This window comes from Mus musculus, chromosome 7 (genome assembly GCF_000001635.26).
Source record: "Mus musculus strain C57BL/6J chromosome 7, GRCm38.p6 C57BL/6J".
Taxonomy (NCBI): Eukaryota; Metazoa; Chordata; class Mammalia; order Rodentia; family Muridae; genus Mus; species Mus musculus.
This window is the reverse complement of record NC_000073.6, coordinates 130,662,495-130,681,182: the sequence shown is the minus strand read 5'-3', so window position 1 is coordinate 130,681,182 and position 18,688 is coordinate 130,662,495. Positions and strand designations below refer to the sequence as shown.

General features: G+C 49.1%; 1 protein-coding gene across 37 annotated transcripts in view, besides 1 other annotated feature; it reads right to left on the bottom strand.

The window, feature by feature from the left end:
- The window catches only part of Tacc2 (transforming, acidic coiled-coil containing protein 2), a 214,697-nt gene that overhangs the window by 86,523 nt on the left and 109,486 nt on the right, over window positions 1-18,688 (bottom strand). For 30 of the 37 annotated variants that reach the window (XM_006508065.3, XM_017322391.1, XM_017322394.1 and 27 more), the window contains 2 exons: window positions 18,042-18,167; window positions 6,444-6,581 (listed from right to left, as the gene is read on the bottom strand). The exons of 2 other annotated variants lie outside the window; for them this stretch is intronic. In XM_006508065.3, coding sequence (XP_006508128.1) covers window positions 6,444-6,581; window positions 18,042-18,167 — 264 coding nt within the window. The remainder of the gene's footprint in view (window positions 1-6,443; window positions 6,582-18,041; window positions 18,168-18,688) is intronic. 5 more of the 37 variants (XM_017322413.1, XM_011241873.3, XM_017322414.2 and 2 more) reach the window with 2 other exon arrangements.
- Window positions 10,165-13,280: an enhancer, noted in NCBI's record as "VISTA enhancer mm1647". NCBI's record gives its function as "enhancer in: hindbrain (rhombencephalon)[6/7] | dorsal root ganglion[6/7] | trigeminal V (ganglion, cranial)[4/7] | heart[4/7]" and the evidence as "EXISTENCE:transgenic organism evidence [ECO:0001131][PMID:17130149]".

The following is an 18,688-nucleotide window of genomic DNA, read 5'->3' as shown; positions in this document are numbered from 1 at the left end:
TGGTGACAGCCACATGATCCTCTGACCTCTGACAGCGCCTTTCCATCTATCCTCCTACCAGAAACCACCCTGAATTAAATTCCACCCCATCTCTCCCTTGCCTGAAGAGAATAGACAGATTTCCTTTCTCAACATATTGGGTCCCAGTGACCCCCAAGGTCAACTACAATCCTCCCGCCATTCCGGAGCTAACCTGCAACTATGCCCATGACCTAGGTACCCTCCATCAAGCCTCTCTGGCTTGATCTCTGCTGCAGTCTGTAGGCTGCTCCACACCCTCAGTGACGGCACGGGTTGCCTTTCTTCGCCCTTGGCCCTCACCAAGAACCGGATCACACTATGGACCCCTCTGAGCTATTTGCTTCATAGATATTTGATTATCACATTGAGCCTCACGAGATGGTTACTACGACCCTCACTTTAAAGTTAGGTAAACGTAGGCTCAGAGTGGTCGGGTAACTCATCCAGTGTCACACAGATCAGAAATAGACCAAGGAACTGGTCTCTCTAGCTCTACACGCCTCCCCTATTCCACATCCTAGAGCTGTCGCTGGCCTGGAAGACATGGAGGTATTCTGAAGACACACCCTGTCAGTCTATCAGGCTACTAAGGCTCCGGGGGATGAGGTTTCCCAGGAACGGCTGACAGGAGAGTGCCAGAGGAGGGAAGCTTGCCTCCCAGAGTCGTATTTTACACAGCTCTGTTGTCAGACGCCATACAGGATGAAAATGAAGCCCAGACAGTGATGGGTCTGCGTGGGCAGGACCTTGACTGGGACTGCTCATAAGCCATGTGCTAGGGCCTGTATTTAAACTGTAATCTCACTTCAGGATCCCAAAGGCTTGGGGTGGGGTAGAGAGGCTCACTGGATCTCTTGTCTCTCTTCTCAATGCAGCTAAGTTGAATAAATCTCTATTATTATTTTTTTTTTATTTTTATTTATTTATTTATTTATTTATTTATTTATTTTTGCTTTCTACTTTTAGTTTGACTCTTTTAGTGGGCTTATTGAAGACAAGCAGCTGGACCTGGCTTGAGGCACAAGTGGTGACTTCCAAGTTTGATACCAGAGTGTAGCACAGATTCAAGTAGGATACGGCTGCTAAATCACTGGGTAGGTTTATCTGTGGGTAGCTGGATAGATGAGTGGATAAACGGACGGATGTGTGGGTAGATGGATAGATAGATGGGGAGGTCGACGATTCCCTTCCAGGCTATTCTAGAACCTCGGAATCCAGCCCAGAGGGACGCAGGGTAGAAATTCAACAGCTCTCCTCCAGCTGTGCTCCACCATCAGGAGCAGGGGGTGCTGTGCTCCCAGTCCCACCTTCCATCCCCTCTCAGAAGAAGGGAGCAGTGGCAGGGGAGGGGTCCTAAGACCATTCTCTCCCCCAACGGATTCCACCCAGAGAGACAGAGCTGCTTTGGACTCTACCCCTTCCTTCTCAAGAGGGAGCAAAGCTTCCCTTTGCCCCGAGCCTCCAGATGAAGCCACTGAGATGGACCTACTTAGTGAAAGCAGACGCACACAGCAAAACCTCGGTACGTAGCAGCTCCCTGCTCACGTATAAGAAATGAAGCAGGAGCCAGAGAGCCTGGGTGGCTGCCTGTGTTTGTCTCTGTGAGAGGGAAGGAGATGTTGTGTGTTGTGTGCCCAGGATGCCATGGAACAGAGGATCTCAGTACAGAGCGATGGCTGGAACTTGGCTTATGGAGCACTGGAGTAGACCCCGGTCAGGAGGGCACAGGGTCTAGCCGACAGAGTCTCTCGTCCCCAACAACCCAGCCTTTCCCGACATCAAAAGATTATGCAGGTCCGCCATTGTTGGTGTATACTTTGATCAGTCCCCACAAACTCACACAGGTGCTTCATCCTCTAAGTCACAGTTAAGGGTGAAGAAAGGGGAAATTGATTTAGAGATGGTAACTTTGGGGTGTCCTGAGGTTCAGATATTAATCTGATTAAGTCTTGGACAGAGACTAGACAGACTCTTGCATGGGATCTCTGTGGTGAAAGAAGCACCCAAGGGAGTTGGAGACATGCTTTCCAACACCATGCCTTCCTGTTTGGATATTCAGCCTCCAAACTGGTTAATTAAATAGATGCCTCTTCTTTATAAAGTTACCCTGCCTTCGGTATTTCATTATAATAACAACCAACAGAAAATCTAATCAAGACTCTACCTACAGGGGCTGGAGAGATGGTTCAGCGGTTAAGAGCACTGACTGCTCTTCCAAAGGTCCTGAGTTCAAATCCCAGCAACTGCATGGTGGCTCACAACTCATCCGTAATGAGATCTGACGCCCTCTTCTGGTGTGTCTGAAGACAGCTACAGTGTACTTACATATAACAATAAATAAATCTTGAAAAACAGAAAAAAAAGAAAGACTCTACCTACAAAATGAATTCCCGGGGTGGGGCGCTGGCAGAGGGGCTGAGTGTGAGGCCACACGGTGGTTCCCACACAGCTCCAGTCTCGGCTTAGGAGAGAAGCAAAAGCCCTGTCCTCCTCTTGCCCTGGAAAAGCTCTGGAGTCTTGGCGAGCCTCGGTAGAGGGATGGAAGCTATTTGGACCACATGGGAACAGTTTATCAGAAAGCTTGGCAAGTCCACAGGCTGTGGTTCAGGGCAGCATTTCCCATAGTGCACTGCTCTCTGGGCCCCCTGCATTGACACTGAGGAGCCAGCTTTATCCCTGAGAGAGCTGAACAGGCTCTCCAGACTGCTTCCTCTGGGCCTGTTCATGTAAGTAGTCCTAAACCAGGTTTCCAAGCCACTAACCTTAAGAAATGGATGTCCCCAGAAGGGACAGTGAGAGGTCAGGGGTGGTAGTTGGTTGGGCCTATGTGTCAACATACCAAGCTTTTGGCCCAAGGTCTGTAATGCTGGCTCGGGCTGTCCTCCCATGAAGGAGGGCTTTCACCTTGCATCTCTAGCCTCTCACAGCTCTCCCGACAGCACAGCAAGGTGAGGGAAAGGCCTCAGGAGGGCCATGCTGGAGGAGACAGTAGTGTGGCCAGAAGTGTGATGTAGCAGTCACCATCTCTCTCCCAGGAGGAGCTTGTGGCTTCAAGAGGGTTTGTTCAGCAGAGCGCCAAGTCCTCTCTATGTGGGTTCCCTTTCCCCTCTCCTTAGACACATCTGTTCTCCACAAGTGTGTGGCCAAATGATCACCAGTGGGTCCAAGGGAACGGGGGAGCAAGCTATTTGCCTGGAGTGTGGGGTTGTAACTGAATGTCCACAGCAGCCTCCAGAAGTGGGGAGCTGCAGAAGGCGCCCAGCAGGCAAGCAGTAACTGAGCATCCGCAGAGCTAATGAGATGTGCCTTTTCCGGGTCTCACTGCTGGCTTGCCCCTTCCAAGCCCTAACATGGAGAACAAAGCCCCAGCCGTGGGGCCTGTGGCTGCCTGGACCTCATGAAAACACAGGAGGCAGCTGGCCCTGACAGAGCAGGGATCTAACCTCTATCCTGGAGCCAAACGAACTTCAGGCTCTGGCCAGGCCGGTGACTCAAACCTTCCATCTCAACGAAATGAAGTGCTAATTTGTGTACTGTTGAAACTAGAGTTGGCCCAACCAAGGACTCATCAGATGGAGAAAGGCGTGATTTACATGGACGCCTGCATCCAGGCACTGGCCTTATAACTAACAACATGGAAACAGAGAGATGGAGGGCACCCTCACACAGGCGATGGGAGCCCAGCAGGTCCACGGCCTATGCAGCTGAGCCAGGTTATAAAGCCTCAGGGCACATCAACCATCAATCCTCAAGCGCCTGCCTCTCTGACAGGCGGCTACCAAGGCCTTTTAAAAATGCAAATCTGATCACATCACTGTTCTGCCCAGGGGCTTCTGGGTACTTAAAAGACAGGCAAGGAAGCCCAGGGCTAAAGCTGTGTGCAACGAAATACAGCAGCCTTGGATTAGGGCCCAAAGTATAAAATAAATACCCCTGAGTCCACACGGACATAAATAAGTGATTGAATACATTAGTAAGTGGGGGAGAAAAGACTAGCCTCCCATGCAAACGGATCATAAATAACTTATGGAGGCCTCACCCCCCAGCAGAAGGGAGAATAGCTCCCCGCCCTGCAGTGGGGAAGCACACACGACACCCTCCCAGAAACTGTAGGGCAGTCGAGGGAAGCCAGCCAGCCAGCCAGCCAAGTCAACACCAATAGCCATCAGCTATGCTGACACTGGGACCCTCCATTTTATAAAAATGATACCTTTAGGCCCAAGAGCTGGCTCAGCAGGGCAAATGTGCCTACCGTACCAGCTTGGCCACCTGGCTTTAATCCCTGGGACCCACGTAAAGGTGCAAAGTGAAACCCAGCATCAAAAAGCTGTCCTCTGGCCTCCAAATAAACCCTGGAACATGTGCTTTACATTTAAAACAAGGGACTGACTTATTTTATTTTGTGTTTGTGAATGTTTTGTCTGCACGTTAAGTGAAGCATGTGTATGCAATGCCAACAGAGACCAGAAGAGGGTGGGAGATGTCTTAGAACTGGAGTTAGAGACAGTTGTGAGCCAGTATGTGGGCGCTGGGAACTGAACTTGGGGGCCTCTACAGAAGTAGCCAGTGCTCTTAACTGCTCAACCATCTCTCCAGCCTTCGTTTAAAGAAAAGAAAAAAGAAAAAAAAAGTGATACTTTAAACCCTTCATCTTCTTTCAGAACTCATGGCTGCAGTCTAACCATAAGAAGGACATCAACCAAGTTCCAGTTGAGTGGCACTCTGTCCAGAACTGTTCCAACTATCAAGGTCACCAAATAAGACAGGAATGAAAACTGCCACAACCAAGGGGCATGTAGGGAGACTAAAGGCAACAGTGTTCTGAGTGACATCTGGGACAAGAAAGGTCATTAAAGACAAACTACAGAACACCCGGTAATGGAGACTTCAGTTAACAAGAATGTATCAATATGGAGTCAGTAACAGTGTCACATTAGCACAAACAATACTATTAAGATATCAGCAAGCTGGGCATGGTGGCGCACGCCTTTAATCCAGCACTCGGGAGGCAGAGGCAGGCAGATTTCTGAGTTCGAAGCCAGCCTGGTCTACAAAGTGAGTTCCAGGACAGCCAGGGCTACACAGAGAAACCCTGTCTCGAAAAACCAAAAAAAAAAAAAAAAGGAAGAAGGCACTATGGGTTGGATAAATAGAACATTACTTTTTATCTTCTATATTCTTTTTCTTTTGTTTTTTGTTGTTGTTTGGTTGTTTGGTTGGTTGGTTTTTTCGAGACAGAGTTTCTCTATATAGCCCTGATTGTTCTGGAACTCACTTCGTAGACCAGGCTGGCCTCAAACTCAGAAATCCGCCTGCCTCTGCCTCCCAAGTGCTGGGATTAAAGGCATGAGCCACCACTGCCTGGCCTATCTTCAATATTCTTTGGTAAATCAAAACTGTACTTAAAAAAAAAAAGTTACCAAAGGAAACAAAGATAAGGACCCCAGTTTTTACGGCCCCACCTGCTGAGCCACGATCCACTCCCCTTGGAGGCTGCAGGCTGCAGTCTCTATACTCTAAAGACCCTTCAGCTCTGCTCCCCTGCCACGAATGCCTTCTCTGCCCCCAGGGACCACACACATGTAGAAACTCCCCAGGCAGCATCTATTCCTTCCCCAGTGTCCTCAACCCACACAGGATTAATCCTACTGAGGACATCATTCTGTCTCCAGAGACGTCAAGGCTCCACATTGCCAGGCAGCATGTATCTTCCAGACCTATGTCCTGTCCCTGGCATGATGTCTAGCCAGAGCAACTCAAGTCCTGATGCTGGCTCTCAGATGCATAAACAAACAAGACGCAAAAAGTGCCGGAATGGAGAATCCAGGAAGTAAACACTCCAAGGCAAACCGCAGGCACCTTAGTGAAATTTGTGTGAGAGCCTTGGGAGCCTCGGACACGGAACAAGTGGGTAGCTCACATTTACTAGACCCAGGAAGCAGGAGGCAAAGCTCTGTGTCCCTGTGAATTGGCTACATCAGACAGCAGTCACCCTTGGATAAACTTGACATAGTCATATAACCATGACTACAGTCGAGATGCAGGACAAGCTATGATGTTACAGTTAAGGTCTTCTTTTAGCTCCTACCCTGGTCACCATAATACTTTCTATTCCTTGTAGTTTTGCCTCTTGCACAGTCTCCTGTAAGTGGAAACCTACAGGGGGAACATTTTCACTCACAGGCTGTGTGAGTGTGTTGCTTCTGCCCCTCGGGAGTCCATGGCTTACACACGGTGTCCCTGCTACAAGAGAACTAACTGCTTCAGGAAGCCAAGCTACAAGCCAAGCGATTACAGACATGGTGTCAGAGCCTTGCTGGCACCATCCTAAACCCAGCTCACCCCAGGACAGACAGTGAGAGAGACCACCCAGCCTCGCTTTCTCCTGGGCAGCTGCTATGGGAGAAATGCTTATAGATTACCTGGGTTCGTTCTTGGCCAGGTGTTGGGGGGAGGCAGTGGGGGTGACTTCTACTCCAGGACCGGCTGCGGAGGGAGCCGAGGCTGTATGTTCTGGGGCCAAAGGAGCAGGACTTGCACGGGCAGCAGATGGGGAGGCGCTGGGGACACAATGGGAGAATTATTTCAAATGGAATTCGGCTCCTTAATGGCACATTCATCCATCCTTTCTCACCCCGCCCAACCCACCCACATTTGTGGAGAGGACTATTTAAAGACATAGCACGCTGCTCCTTAGACTCCCTCGACTTACACATGGTAGAGGCCACAGCCTCCAGTCCCAGAGTTCCTCCCTCATTCGACTCCAAAAAACCTGGGAATTCATTAACTGCTCAAGTGTTAGGGGCCCTGGGTGTCTTCTTGTCTGAGGGCTGCTTGAAGATTTTTATATAAAAGTATTCTAACAGTTTGGTGCATACAATGAAATTCTGCGTTGAAAATTAAAACACAATTCTAGAGGCAGGCAGATTTCTGAGTTTGAGGCCAACCTGGTCTACAGAGTGAGTTCCAGGGAAGCCAGGGCTACACAGAGAAAACCCTGTTTTGAAAAACAAACAAAACCCCACAATTCTGTAAATTCCCCACAATGTGCCCCCAAATTTCAAAAGAGAGCAAAGTATGGGTGTATGAGCTATTGGGTCACTCTGGGACCTGGATTGGGATGGGGGTTGGGGCTAGGTGACAGCTCTGTCTAGGACCCAAAAGGATTATGAAGGCAAGCAGCCTTCATGTGGTAAATGTCTGCCCCCTCCTGGACAGCCAGGGGTTCTGCCAGTGTGCAGGACCTCACAGAAAGCACAAGCCCCAAGCCAAAAGGCACCAGCTTGGAGCCCAAGAAGCCCTAACACAGAAGTGTTGGCAAAAAGCGAGGCATCTACAGCCTGGGAGCCGGTTTTCAAAGCAAGTGAGTCCCCAGCTCCTGTAGCCAGCCACACTGTTGTCAGCCGGGAGCTGGTCGGCTGACGGCCTTGCAAGAGCCAGGCTGGAGTCTAGTGACTCTGAGGCAGGGCCTGAGACCCAGGCTGCAGGGGCAGCTGGAGTTTGAGGTTTTGTGGTCTATTTCTTCTCTTAGGGGCAAATAGCCATAGGAGCATTGGTTTCTGAGTCACCGTGCCATGCTCAGAGCCAGCCTTGTAGGCTCTGCCTCCAGACCAAACCTGGCCCTGAAAGACAGCAGCCACTGCGTTAGGTGCCCAACCCTGGAAAGGGAATTTTTACTCCTACTTAAAGCCCTGTGGTGATTCAGCAGGCTCCACAGAATCAACCCCAGCTTTGCCCTTCCCTCCCTTCATGGCTCTGCCCAGCCTCTTTTGTTCCTATAACAGGCCTAACTCCTGGCTAGGCAGCTCCTCGCTTGCTAAGCTATCAAGGCTCCACCCTCTCATATCTAGCCCACTTCCTAACTGAATCACGTAAGCACATCCATGCCTACAGTGGCTGCCCTTGTCCCTGCCTTCCCTACCCTTGGAAGACAGACCATGAAAACCAGGAGCCTACAAGACTGATTAGAACTCAATAAATGATTGAGAGTTAGAATATTTCAGGTCCAGAACAAAAGTCTCTTGAGCTATTTTAGCTTCTAAATAGACATTTAACTACCCACCTATGTGGGGATCCAACATCCTTAAGACCGAGGTAAATCTTCTGGAATATACAGACAGACCTCTAACTTACTTCCACCAACCCAGAAGCTAAGATGGCATCCGAGGCTGTAACAGATTTCCCCATGTTGCTGTACTTGCCTACCTGACGTTCCCACCAATGTACTTGAAATTTGTCTTGATTCATGACTTTTGTTCTGTTACTATAGAAACATCATGAGGCTACATCCATGTTGAAACATAGAATTTGGGTTAACCTAAATAAACTTCTATTTTATTCCTGTTCCCTTTGATGTGAGAGATGTGGTGGGTTGTTTTTTTTTTGGTGTGTACATGTATGTATGTACATGCATGCACATGTGTGTTTGTGTGTACACACATGCATTTGCCACAGCCCATACATATGGATATCAGTGGACAACCGACTCGGACTGCCAGACTTCACAGCAAGTGCCTTTACCTGCTAATCATCTCTTCAGACCCACTAGCTGTGTTTCCTCATTGGACAGCACCCACCCCAGTGATCCAATATTCAGACAGGCTATGAACAGCAAGCATCATCATCACGCGTGAAAAGAGAGCCTGTCACGTCCTCGGGCTGAGAGAGAGTGGGAAGCCACATTGCCAGTTCCTCAAGGGCCCCACAAGGTTGGGGGTGGAGAGGGTGGAACCCAAAAAGTTATGATCCTTGTAGGACCCTAGAAGCTAATCCACAGTGAATAAAAACTGAAAGATGAGGCAGGCACGGTGTGTGTGTGTGTGTATGGGGGGCGGCCACACCTATAATCCCAGCACTTGGGAAGCCAAGGCAGAAGTATCGTGAAGTCTGTGTCATCCTAGGCTACGCAGTAAGTCCTCGTCTCCAAACAAAATATAGAGAAGTGGCTGCAAATGAACAAAGCAAACTGCTGGGAGCTGTTTAATCTCCTTCAGAGAGTGTCACTCCGAACAGCCTTCATCCATGCTTACAATCAGTGCAAAGTCAGCTGCTGATGGGCACACACCTTCAATCCCAGCACTCAGGAAAGGCAGGCAGGTGGGTCTGTGAGTTCAAGGTCAACCTGGTCTAAGTACTGAGTGCTAGGACTGCATAGAGAGACCCTGTTTCAAAGGGGAGGGGGAAGAAGCACATTACAAGTCTAATTTCAGCTTTCTCAAGAGACTCCGCTGGCTGAGCTCCCACACTTTATGAATCCCAGGAAGATCTGATTTCATTAAAGGTGCACTGATGAGACAGACGGTTGTTGCTTACTATTGTGTTCTCGCCTTTGGGTTGTGAGGCAAGTTACCAGAGGGTAGGGAAGATGGCCTCAGATCTGTGGTCCCAGGACAGCTCAGAGCTGAGGATCAAGCGTGGATGCCCTTGGGCTTTAGCTATTACCACGGGGCATTTTCCAGGGTCACCCAGCGACAACATGCCCTCAGTTTAGTAGTCTGGACAGCCTACTTGTCCTTAAGCCAGTATATTCCCAAAGGACCACCAGGCAGCTCTCTCTTCTCTTCCCCTCCACTGGCCTCCTCCTCCATAGCCACACCCTTCCTGCCCTGGCCAGTTCCCATTAGCTGAAGGCACCAAACAAATGACTCAACAGCTCAATTAAGAAGGGAGCTCCCCTCCCACCGTAGCCGGTTCTTGGCGCATCCATGACTGAGGTAGTCAGGCCCCAACAGGGAAGCTAAGTGACTCACTACCACACATGAGCACCACAACCCCTCCTGACCCCTCCCTTCTCTCTGTGTCCTCTTCGGGCCCCTCGCCTCCCTCTCTCCCTCCTCTCCATCCTACTCCTCTTCCCAAGCTGGACACTGACACCGGAAGTCAGGACTGTGAGATTTTCCTGCTCTCAGAGGCTCAGGATCCCTGATCACCTTTTCCACTGAGTCACCTCCTTCTTCCGGAATCGGTCCTCTCTGTCCAGTCACCTCTGTGGCCCAGGCCTTCCTCATCTTAGCAGAACTCCTGGGGTATCCAGGAGTGTATACCTCAGGGTTTATTCCCCCAAGTTCCCTCAGCCACCAGAAGGTTCAGTTCAAGTCTGGTAAGGATGTTACCTCACCTAAAACCCTCTTCACAGCTCCCTGCTCCACATAGCAGAGGAAGCCACGAATTCCCCAAGCATACCTTAGCTTATACAGCCCTCCATCTGGAGGGGGCCGTAGAGCCCTCACCTGAAGGGGAGACAGTGGCTACCAGGCTCTCTGAACATCTGGTAGTTCCTTGAACGTGAGCTCTATTCTCCTGCTAGACCAGGAGTATCCCAGAGGAGGCCAGAGTCTTTGCCATCCTTTGGTGATGCACACTCAAGAACATTCCACAAGCAGTAGGCCCTTCCATTCCTCACCTGGCAGCACAACCTCTGGGGCCACTGAACAAGGGACACGTGTTCTGTGTTCTGGGAATGCCAGAGCCTACGTGCAAAGGCAGACAAGGCCATGGAGTCTACATGGAAATGAATGTAACTAGAGGCAGGGTAAACAGCCCTCCATGTTCTAACAAATGTCAGGAATTCGAGAAGCAGCCAGGCACAGGGCCTTCTCAGTGTGGCACTGTGAGTGACAGCTCTTTAGTCACACCCAGAGAGCCTGGGCCTACATCTGAAATGGACCTTAAGTGCTCCCTGCTCCCTCCCGCTTCCTGAGAGAACACAGGCCACTGTAGCAGAGACAGGAAGGCAGTAGGAGTTCCTGGTCAACAGCCTTGGCCAGCTCCTGTCTCTGCTTAGCCTCACATGACCAGCAATGACCATCTTAAAGACATTATTCTCAGGAAGGCAGCACTTTATAGCTGGGGCTGCTGCCCAGGACCACTCCCAGCCTGAGCTGGGTCCCCCCCCCCCCCCCCGGTGTGTCTTCCAAATCCTGCTCCAGGAGGACAGAGCCCTTCAAAGTGGACTCGATTCCATTTCCACCTTCTTGTGCCGCCTTCAGAGTAGTCCCACTGTCCTCTGAAAAAGAGTGGACAGGGGAGGTATGCAAAGTCCCTCTGGATGTAAATATCCATGATCCTTTCTTCTCACATAAGGAATTAATTAATGTTTTCCAAGCCATACGAGAACAATAAGGAAGTCAAATTCAAATTCATGCAGAGTGTTCCTAATTTGGAAGATACAGAGAAAATCTAATTTAAACTTTTTTTAGAATTGAACTGACAACTAGGGAAGACATAAGCCATCACGATTTAGCAGCCAGTCAGGATTTATCATCAGTCAAGGTGTTGTTAAGCCCGGATGGACAAGACCTTTGACCAGCTAGCACCCCTACCTGCAGGTCAGTATGTTATCCCTGAACTGGCACTTTGCCAAGGTCCGGTGCTGCAACTGGTCCCTTTAGCAATTCAGCGGCCATGTTAACCCACCCACAAGCTAGACCGCCCAGTTACAGAGAGAGCCTGTTCCCAGCAGCTATCCTTTCATTCCCTGTTCTGGGCTTTTGAGTCCTTCTTGGCAGAGTTCCCACTGAACTGATAGCAAATTTCATTTCAAAAATCAGCTGGGGCTGCCAAATTAAGCCCCTGTCCCAGAACAAAGACCAGAGTGACTCCGGCTGTCACAAGAGGATGATAACAGCCCCCAAGGTACAAGCTGAACACATCATGGCCTACTGGGCCAGATGGCCATCTTATCTCCCATTTCACAGCACCGTCTGGAACGCATTTAGCACACAGCCTTCCTTTACAATCTCTTGATATTTTTCATCCTCGAATCCCCAAGTACACACACAATCACTCACATAACGGGGCAGGCCTTAGGGCCACAGACTGGGTTCAGACTGAAAGTGAGGAGCAAGCTGCAAAAAAGGGAACGTGCTCTGAAATTTCTGCTGTGGTAAACACTGGACAGTCTGCCTGTGGTGTGGATTGCAGAGCAGGGAGCGTGGTTCTGAGCTGCGACCTCTGGAAAGGTCCAAAGCCCAACCCGAGAGGTGCTAGGAATGGCCACATATCCAGATATTTCCAGTCTCTTAATGAGACCCACTCACCCCAGTCCCCCAGGCTGTCGAGTGTATAAACATCAGCATCAATGCTGATCTGCAGATTTCAGAGAGTGGAGAGTGGGGGGAGGGGTGAAGAAGGGGAATGGCAGGTCAATTCCTCCCATTCATTTTCCCTGCCCCCATATCTGCACCCAAAAGGAAGGACAGTGTCCTCCAGCTTGGCCTGAGCAGAACTTCAGCAGAAAGAAAATATTAACTCGGAGAAAAATCATCAACAGCATCGTCCCCAAACAATAGGAAAGAGGTTGATGGTGCTGGAAGGTCTCCAGTTCTCACTGCTGTCACTAGCTGCTCGGTGGGGCTCCTGTTAATATGTCTCCTTATATGGCCTGAACACATGATGAACATACAAATATAGACACAGAGGGGTCTGGAGAGATGGTTCAGTAGGTAAGAGCACCACATGATGAACATACAAATAGACACGGTAGCTTACAACCATCTGTGATGGGATCTGATGTTCTTTCTCTTCTGCTGGTGTATCTGCAGGTGTACATGCACTTGTCTACATAAAATAAATAAATCTTAAAAAAAATAGACACAGAGAACAGAAAGAGGCTGGTCTCTGATGTCAAGGACATGCATTTGTATACAAAGCCCAAAGGTACCTACACAGATTAAATAGCTCACAAATCTCAAAATACCAAACAAAAACCAATACTTCAAAATTGTCAGTAGTTGACAATTGCCAATATGGGAATCTCATGGTCTAGTGGCTCCCAGCTAGGAACACAAAGGTTATAAACAAACAAGTGACCCTCACTCTGTGCAGTGGGCACAGAGCACACAGCCCTGAGAAAGAGGCAAAGGAGCCTCTTACGGAATTCTGTCCTTCAGGTTGGTTAATTTCCTTTGTATATTAAAAAACAATTCCTCAGGGCTGGTGAGATGGCTCAGTGGGTAAGAACACTGACTGCTCTTCCAAAGGTCCTAAGTTCAAATCCCAGCAACCACATGGTGGCTCACAACCAACCATAGTGAGATCTGATGCCCTCTTCTGGTGTGTCTGAAGACAGCAACAGTGTACTTATGAAGAAGGCTCACAACCATCTATAGAGTTACAGTGTACTAATATACATAAAATAAATAAGTCTTAAAAAAAAAATTCCTCTACTTTATAATCCAGATATTAACTGCCTGATTATTAAATAAAGATTCAGTTAACTTTTTGGGAGAGTCAAATCTGCTCAAAGACAAAGAACTGCATTGTGCAAACTGATAAGAACAAAACCCATACATGATTTGGGAACAAAGGAAAAATAGAAGCAGGAATCCTGGGTTTCCAGAGTCTCAAAACCAAGGTCATGATGCCCCAGTGCAACAATTCCCCCCAGGTCAAAATGTCCCTCAGGGTCACAATTCCCCCCACCCCAGGGCCACAATGCCCACCAGGGCTACAATGCCCCCCAGGGCCACAATGCCCACCAGGGCTACAATGCCCCCCAGGGCCACAGTTTCCCTGCAGGGTCATGACTCTTTCTACAGAAGTCACAGGTAGCTTCTGCCACCAACTGCTGCCCCCGGAGTCTGTAGTCCTGAGTTCCTGTGACCAGGACAAGACTGCCTCTACCTAGTGTGCACCACACCGTGGCCCAGAACAGCAGTGGGAACACCCCTGGGGACTGGGATGGTCCAGATTCTAAGTATGGCCAGCTGTCAGACTCCCACCAGTTGCTCTGGTATACAGTAAGTCTGGCATAAAGCAGGGAGGTGAGTGGTTTTCCAGTGGTATTGATGGGACCACTCAGGACCCAAGGAGAGACCACCGGCTTGGATTCCAGACTGAGAAGAAACTGGAGTCAAGTGGGTCCTGAAGTGACCGGAATACCCTGCTCGGCCGCTCACAAGTGACAGCACTAAAAGTTTCTCTAGGAAAACCATTCTGGCTTTTTTCCTTTTTGAGTGAAAACACGGAGCAGATAGGAGTGCAAATGGATGTGAGCAATCTAGTCATTTGTAAAATGTTCTAGAGAACTTGGGCCCAAGGTTTTGTATATTAAAAAGCATGTCAAAGCAGAATGGTGTCCACAGAGAGGACATGAAGAAGTGGCTTTCCTTTCATCTACGGAATCCCTCAGAGAGAGTGAGAGCTCCCTTCCTGGGAAGAACACGAGACACTCTGCTTTGACCCAAGAGCATCAGCAGATGCCCTGAAGGCAGGGGAGGGCCTCTCTCCCTCTCTCTCTCTCTCTCTCTCTCTCTCTCTCTCTCTCTCTCTCCCTCTTTTTTAAATCCTTAATACAGCCTCATACAGCAGGCAGGCAGGCCTCAAACTTTTGATGTAGGCAAAGCTGACTCCTGCTCAGCTGGGACCTCAGACACGAGCCACTGATCCTGGCTCCATTTCCTTTAAATACCCTTTTACTTTTTCTTAAAAATGTTTATTGCATTTGTGTGTGTGTGTGTGTGTGTGTGTGTGTGTGTGTGTGCGCGCACACACTCGCACACATGCATGTACACATGGCATGAGGATGGAGGTCAGAGGACAATTCTAGGGGCCATATTTTCTCCTCCCACTGTGTGGGTTTTAGGGGATTGAGAAGCCATTGGACTTGACACCAAACACCTTTATCCACTGAACCAGCTTGCTGGACCTTTAAGTACCTTTTAAAAAAACATTTTAAATTTTTAACTTGAATTGGCCAGGTGGCTGAGCAGTTAAGAGAGCTTGCTGCCCTTGCAAAGGTGGCTGACAACTTCCTGTAAACCCAGCTCTAGGAGTTCCAAATCCTCTTCTGGTATCTAAGGGCACCTGCACACACATAGCACACATACACACAGACATATATACAAATGATTTTTTAAATTAAAAAAGTGTATTCCCTTAATCTTAGTACTCAGGAGGCAGAGGTTGTAAGATCTCTAAGTTTAAGGGCAGCCTGATCTACATCCAGGGATAATACTGAGATCTCGTCTCAGAAAAGAAGAAACACTTTTTAAAAAGTTTTCCATTTAAATTCTGTTGTGTAGTGACCTCCTCAAACATAACACCATTGTAACTAGAATGTCCTAAAGCAGTGGCTCTCAACCTGTGGGTCAAATGACCCGTTCACAGGGGCCACATGTCAGATATCCTGTATGTCATGCATTGACGTTATGATTCAGAAAAGTAACGAAACTACAGTTATGAAACACTAGCAAAAATAATTTTATGGCTGGGTGGGTCACCACAGCATGGCGAGCTGTAGTAAAGGGTTGCAGCATTAAGACGTGGAGAACCACTGCCCTAGAGGAAGACAGAAGACTTGCCTGCAGGAAGTAGCCAATTCAAAAGCCTCAGAAGCCCCTGAAACTGAGCAGATTCACTAGCTCTCCCGTCCTCAAGTATCTATAGGCAGCAAGGACAGCGGAAAGCTGCCCAGACAGGCTGAGCTGCCCAGGAGAATGCTGGGTAACCCCATCCCATCGAGCTGCCTGTAAGCAGCGCAGTATACTCCAGGTTTCTAGCTTTCCTGACGTGTCGCCCACACTGGGGTGCTTTGCTGATGCAACTGTCTCTGAGTCATGTCTAGTCCTGTAACCCCTCACCCATACTCCTGATATAACCTCAATAACTCAAATGATTCACCAACCTGGACTTTGGAGTTTCCTCTCTTTGGTCTGTCACCGATACCCTAATCTGGGAGAGAAGACATCTGCTCACGTCTCTCCACGAACAAGTTGGACAAACAGCAAGTCTTGTTTCTGCAGGCAGGCAAGCTAAGCTCTCTACGCCGTTTCTTCCTTTCCTTCCTACACTAAGCAGGGAGGGGAAGACGGTCACTTCTGAGGTTTAAAGTCACTTCTGCACCCACCAGGACACCACACTTCCTAGCCACACCAACAGCTGAGCAGAGGTTAGTCCACTGGTTGCTTGCCATTCACAGCAGTGTTCTATGAAGCCCACAGACATGAGTTGGCCAATGCTGAACCATGGGGGGGGGGGGATGCTCTATTCCCGAGACCCTCTGGGCAGACTTTGATGAGTCACTCTATCAAAGCACAACCTTTAGAGTGTGTACTTGGATTGAAACGCATCCTAGGTCACAAACTGATCGACTATTTATCCCTCTACTCGCACAATGGCATTAACTCCCGCCAGACAGAACAAAGCCCCAGTAATGTCCATTATTTTCTTCACTGGGCATCCTCAGGTCTGAGCACTTCGACACTGTATACAGGGATCACTCTAAACAGCAAGGTACCAACAAGAGCACAGGCGATTGCAAACATGCCATAAAGGAGGTCCTGAGTCCAGTTTCCAGCAACCACATGGTGGCTCACAACCATCTAGAATGAGATCTGGCGCCCTCTTCTGGCACGCAGGCAGAACGCTATGTGTAGAAAATAAATTTCTTTTAAAAGGGGTCACCTGTTCACAGCAGGAGAGGGAAACCATGAACAGAAAGAATGCTCATGTTGGGTGGCTCCCAGTTTTCACTGTTCTGGATACAGGACTGAGAAGGAGCCACCAGTATTGACTCTGAGGTTATCAATGAACTCCAGAGCCGAGTCACGTTCGCAAACACTGCTTCAACAATCAGAGTTGACTGCATCTTATGACAATACTATTTTATCATGTTGGATGACCAAAGTGAAACCAGCCAACCGATAGCTGTTCCTGTTGGAAACTGCCTCTTTCCCGCCAACCTAGCAAGGATCTCCTCCTGCACAAATGTTCACGCTCCCGCTGGCTTCTCTTTAGTCGAATGTTTCCCTGCTCTTTGGCTCCTGCCTCCTGACTGCTCCCTGCCCAGGTCCCAGCTGTCCTTCCTCTGAGAGATAAAGTCAGGAAGCTGGCTAAGTCATCATCACAGAGAGCATCCATACTTACTCCTACCCCTTCCTGCATCCTGTGGTCACTCACGCACAGTTGACATTATAAGTGACATCTGCAGGAATGGGGTCAGGAGCATGGCTGGGCAGCATAATACACCTGTCTCAAGATGGCTGCCACACGGCCTGAGCCTGTTAACATTTTGCAGGCTTGGTCTGTACCCCTGTGAGATGCAGTTGGAACATTACTCTATCATCCGTGGCTCTTGAGAGGATCCACGGATCCACTTGAGATGGCACACACAGCCATCCTCCTGTGTCCTAGGCAAAAAGAGGCCTGGGACAAACTGTTTTTAAAAGGATGGTCCCTGGATAGAGAGGGGGCCTCAGAAGGGCAGATCATACCCCCTGCTGGACTACTGTGGTCTTTGTATTTCTGTTTTCCCTATGGGCACTAAGTAACCTGCTATTCTACAGTCCCATTGCTATACCTTCCCTGATGTGATAGACTGTACCCTCAAACTGTGAGCCAAAATGATGGACTGCACCCGCAAACTGTGAGCCAAAATAAGTCCTCTGCCCTAGGAGTTGCTTTTGTCAAAGCAACAAGAAACGCTGTGTTAATATGAATGTACACTATGTAGTTACTTATATAAAGAGGAGTGTGTGTGTGTGTGTGTGTGTGTGTATGTGTGTGTGTGTGTGGTTACCAAGTCTCAAGCCTGGTCTAAATGCAAATGCCACAGGTAAAAGGGAAGTGGGGCTGACTCCAGGCCAAGTACTGAGTGGCAAAAATCTGGGGTGTGAAGGGCAAGGAAGAAGGGATTGCAGGAGACAATGGGACAGAAGGTGGGGCTGAGGGCTGGTTCCTGAGAGCTGAGGAGCCTGACTCCCCTTCCCATGCTCTGCTGACAACTCTGTTCTCTGATCATCACCCAAAGACAAAAGAAAACAAGAAGCTGGCCCCGCTGGTGTCCCAGGCAGCTGCCAGGTACCTGTCCCAAAACAGCACATGCACTTTCCCTGTTGGGCTTCCAGTGTCCAATCAGAGTATAACTAATGCCACAAGAAGAGGCTAAGCCCTGGCACATACCTGCTGTGCTTAGAGCAGGTATACAGACCCTTCAGGTGAGTGGGTGTGTGGGACAAGGGATGAGGGGGAACACCCAGGGGACCTGGGCTTAGCCAGACCCAGCCGTGCTTCTACTGTACCTCTGGACTGTCAGATGTGTAGAGACTGAGCTGACAGCGTCACCATGGTGGGACGAGTCAGCTAAGGGTGGGTGTCCCGGGTCAACAGGAGCAGCTGGCTGGATGACATCATCAGTTCCAGGGATACTACAGGGAAAAGAAAAAAAAAAAAAAAAAAAAAAAAAACTCAAGTAACTCAGAAAGCTCCCAGAAGGTGCAAATGTGTCTTAACATCTGGCTCTGGGCAGGGCTCACACTCTTTCTGTAGAACAAAGGAAATGTCTGTGCTTCTTACAGATGGGGGGGTGGAGGGGGGGCGGGGGGGATCTATCCCTGGCTACCAACAAGTAAGACAGAAACCTGTAGGAGGAGGTTAGCATTTATACATGCCGCCACAGACAAGAGTCAAGCAACCCCTTCAGGGTGCTGGGTTTTTGTTTTGTTTTTGTTTTTGTTTTTTTATCACCACTTAGAAACAAAGGCACAGGTTGAGTAACGCAAGCCTGACTTCAGCAGCCACCCTCTCCATCACCACAGCAGGCCGGGCACCAAAGGTGGAGGAGGAAGAAGAGAACAGCAAATGTCCACCACTGTGGGCAGCCATCACTATATCCGACAACCATGACTGGGAAGGAGCTTGCAGGACAGCGAAAGGTCACTGTAATTAG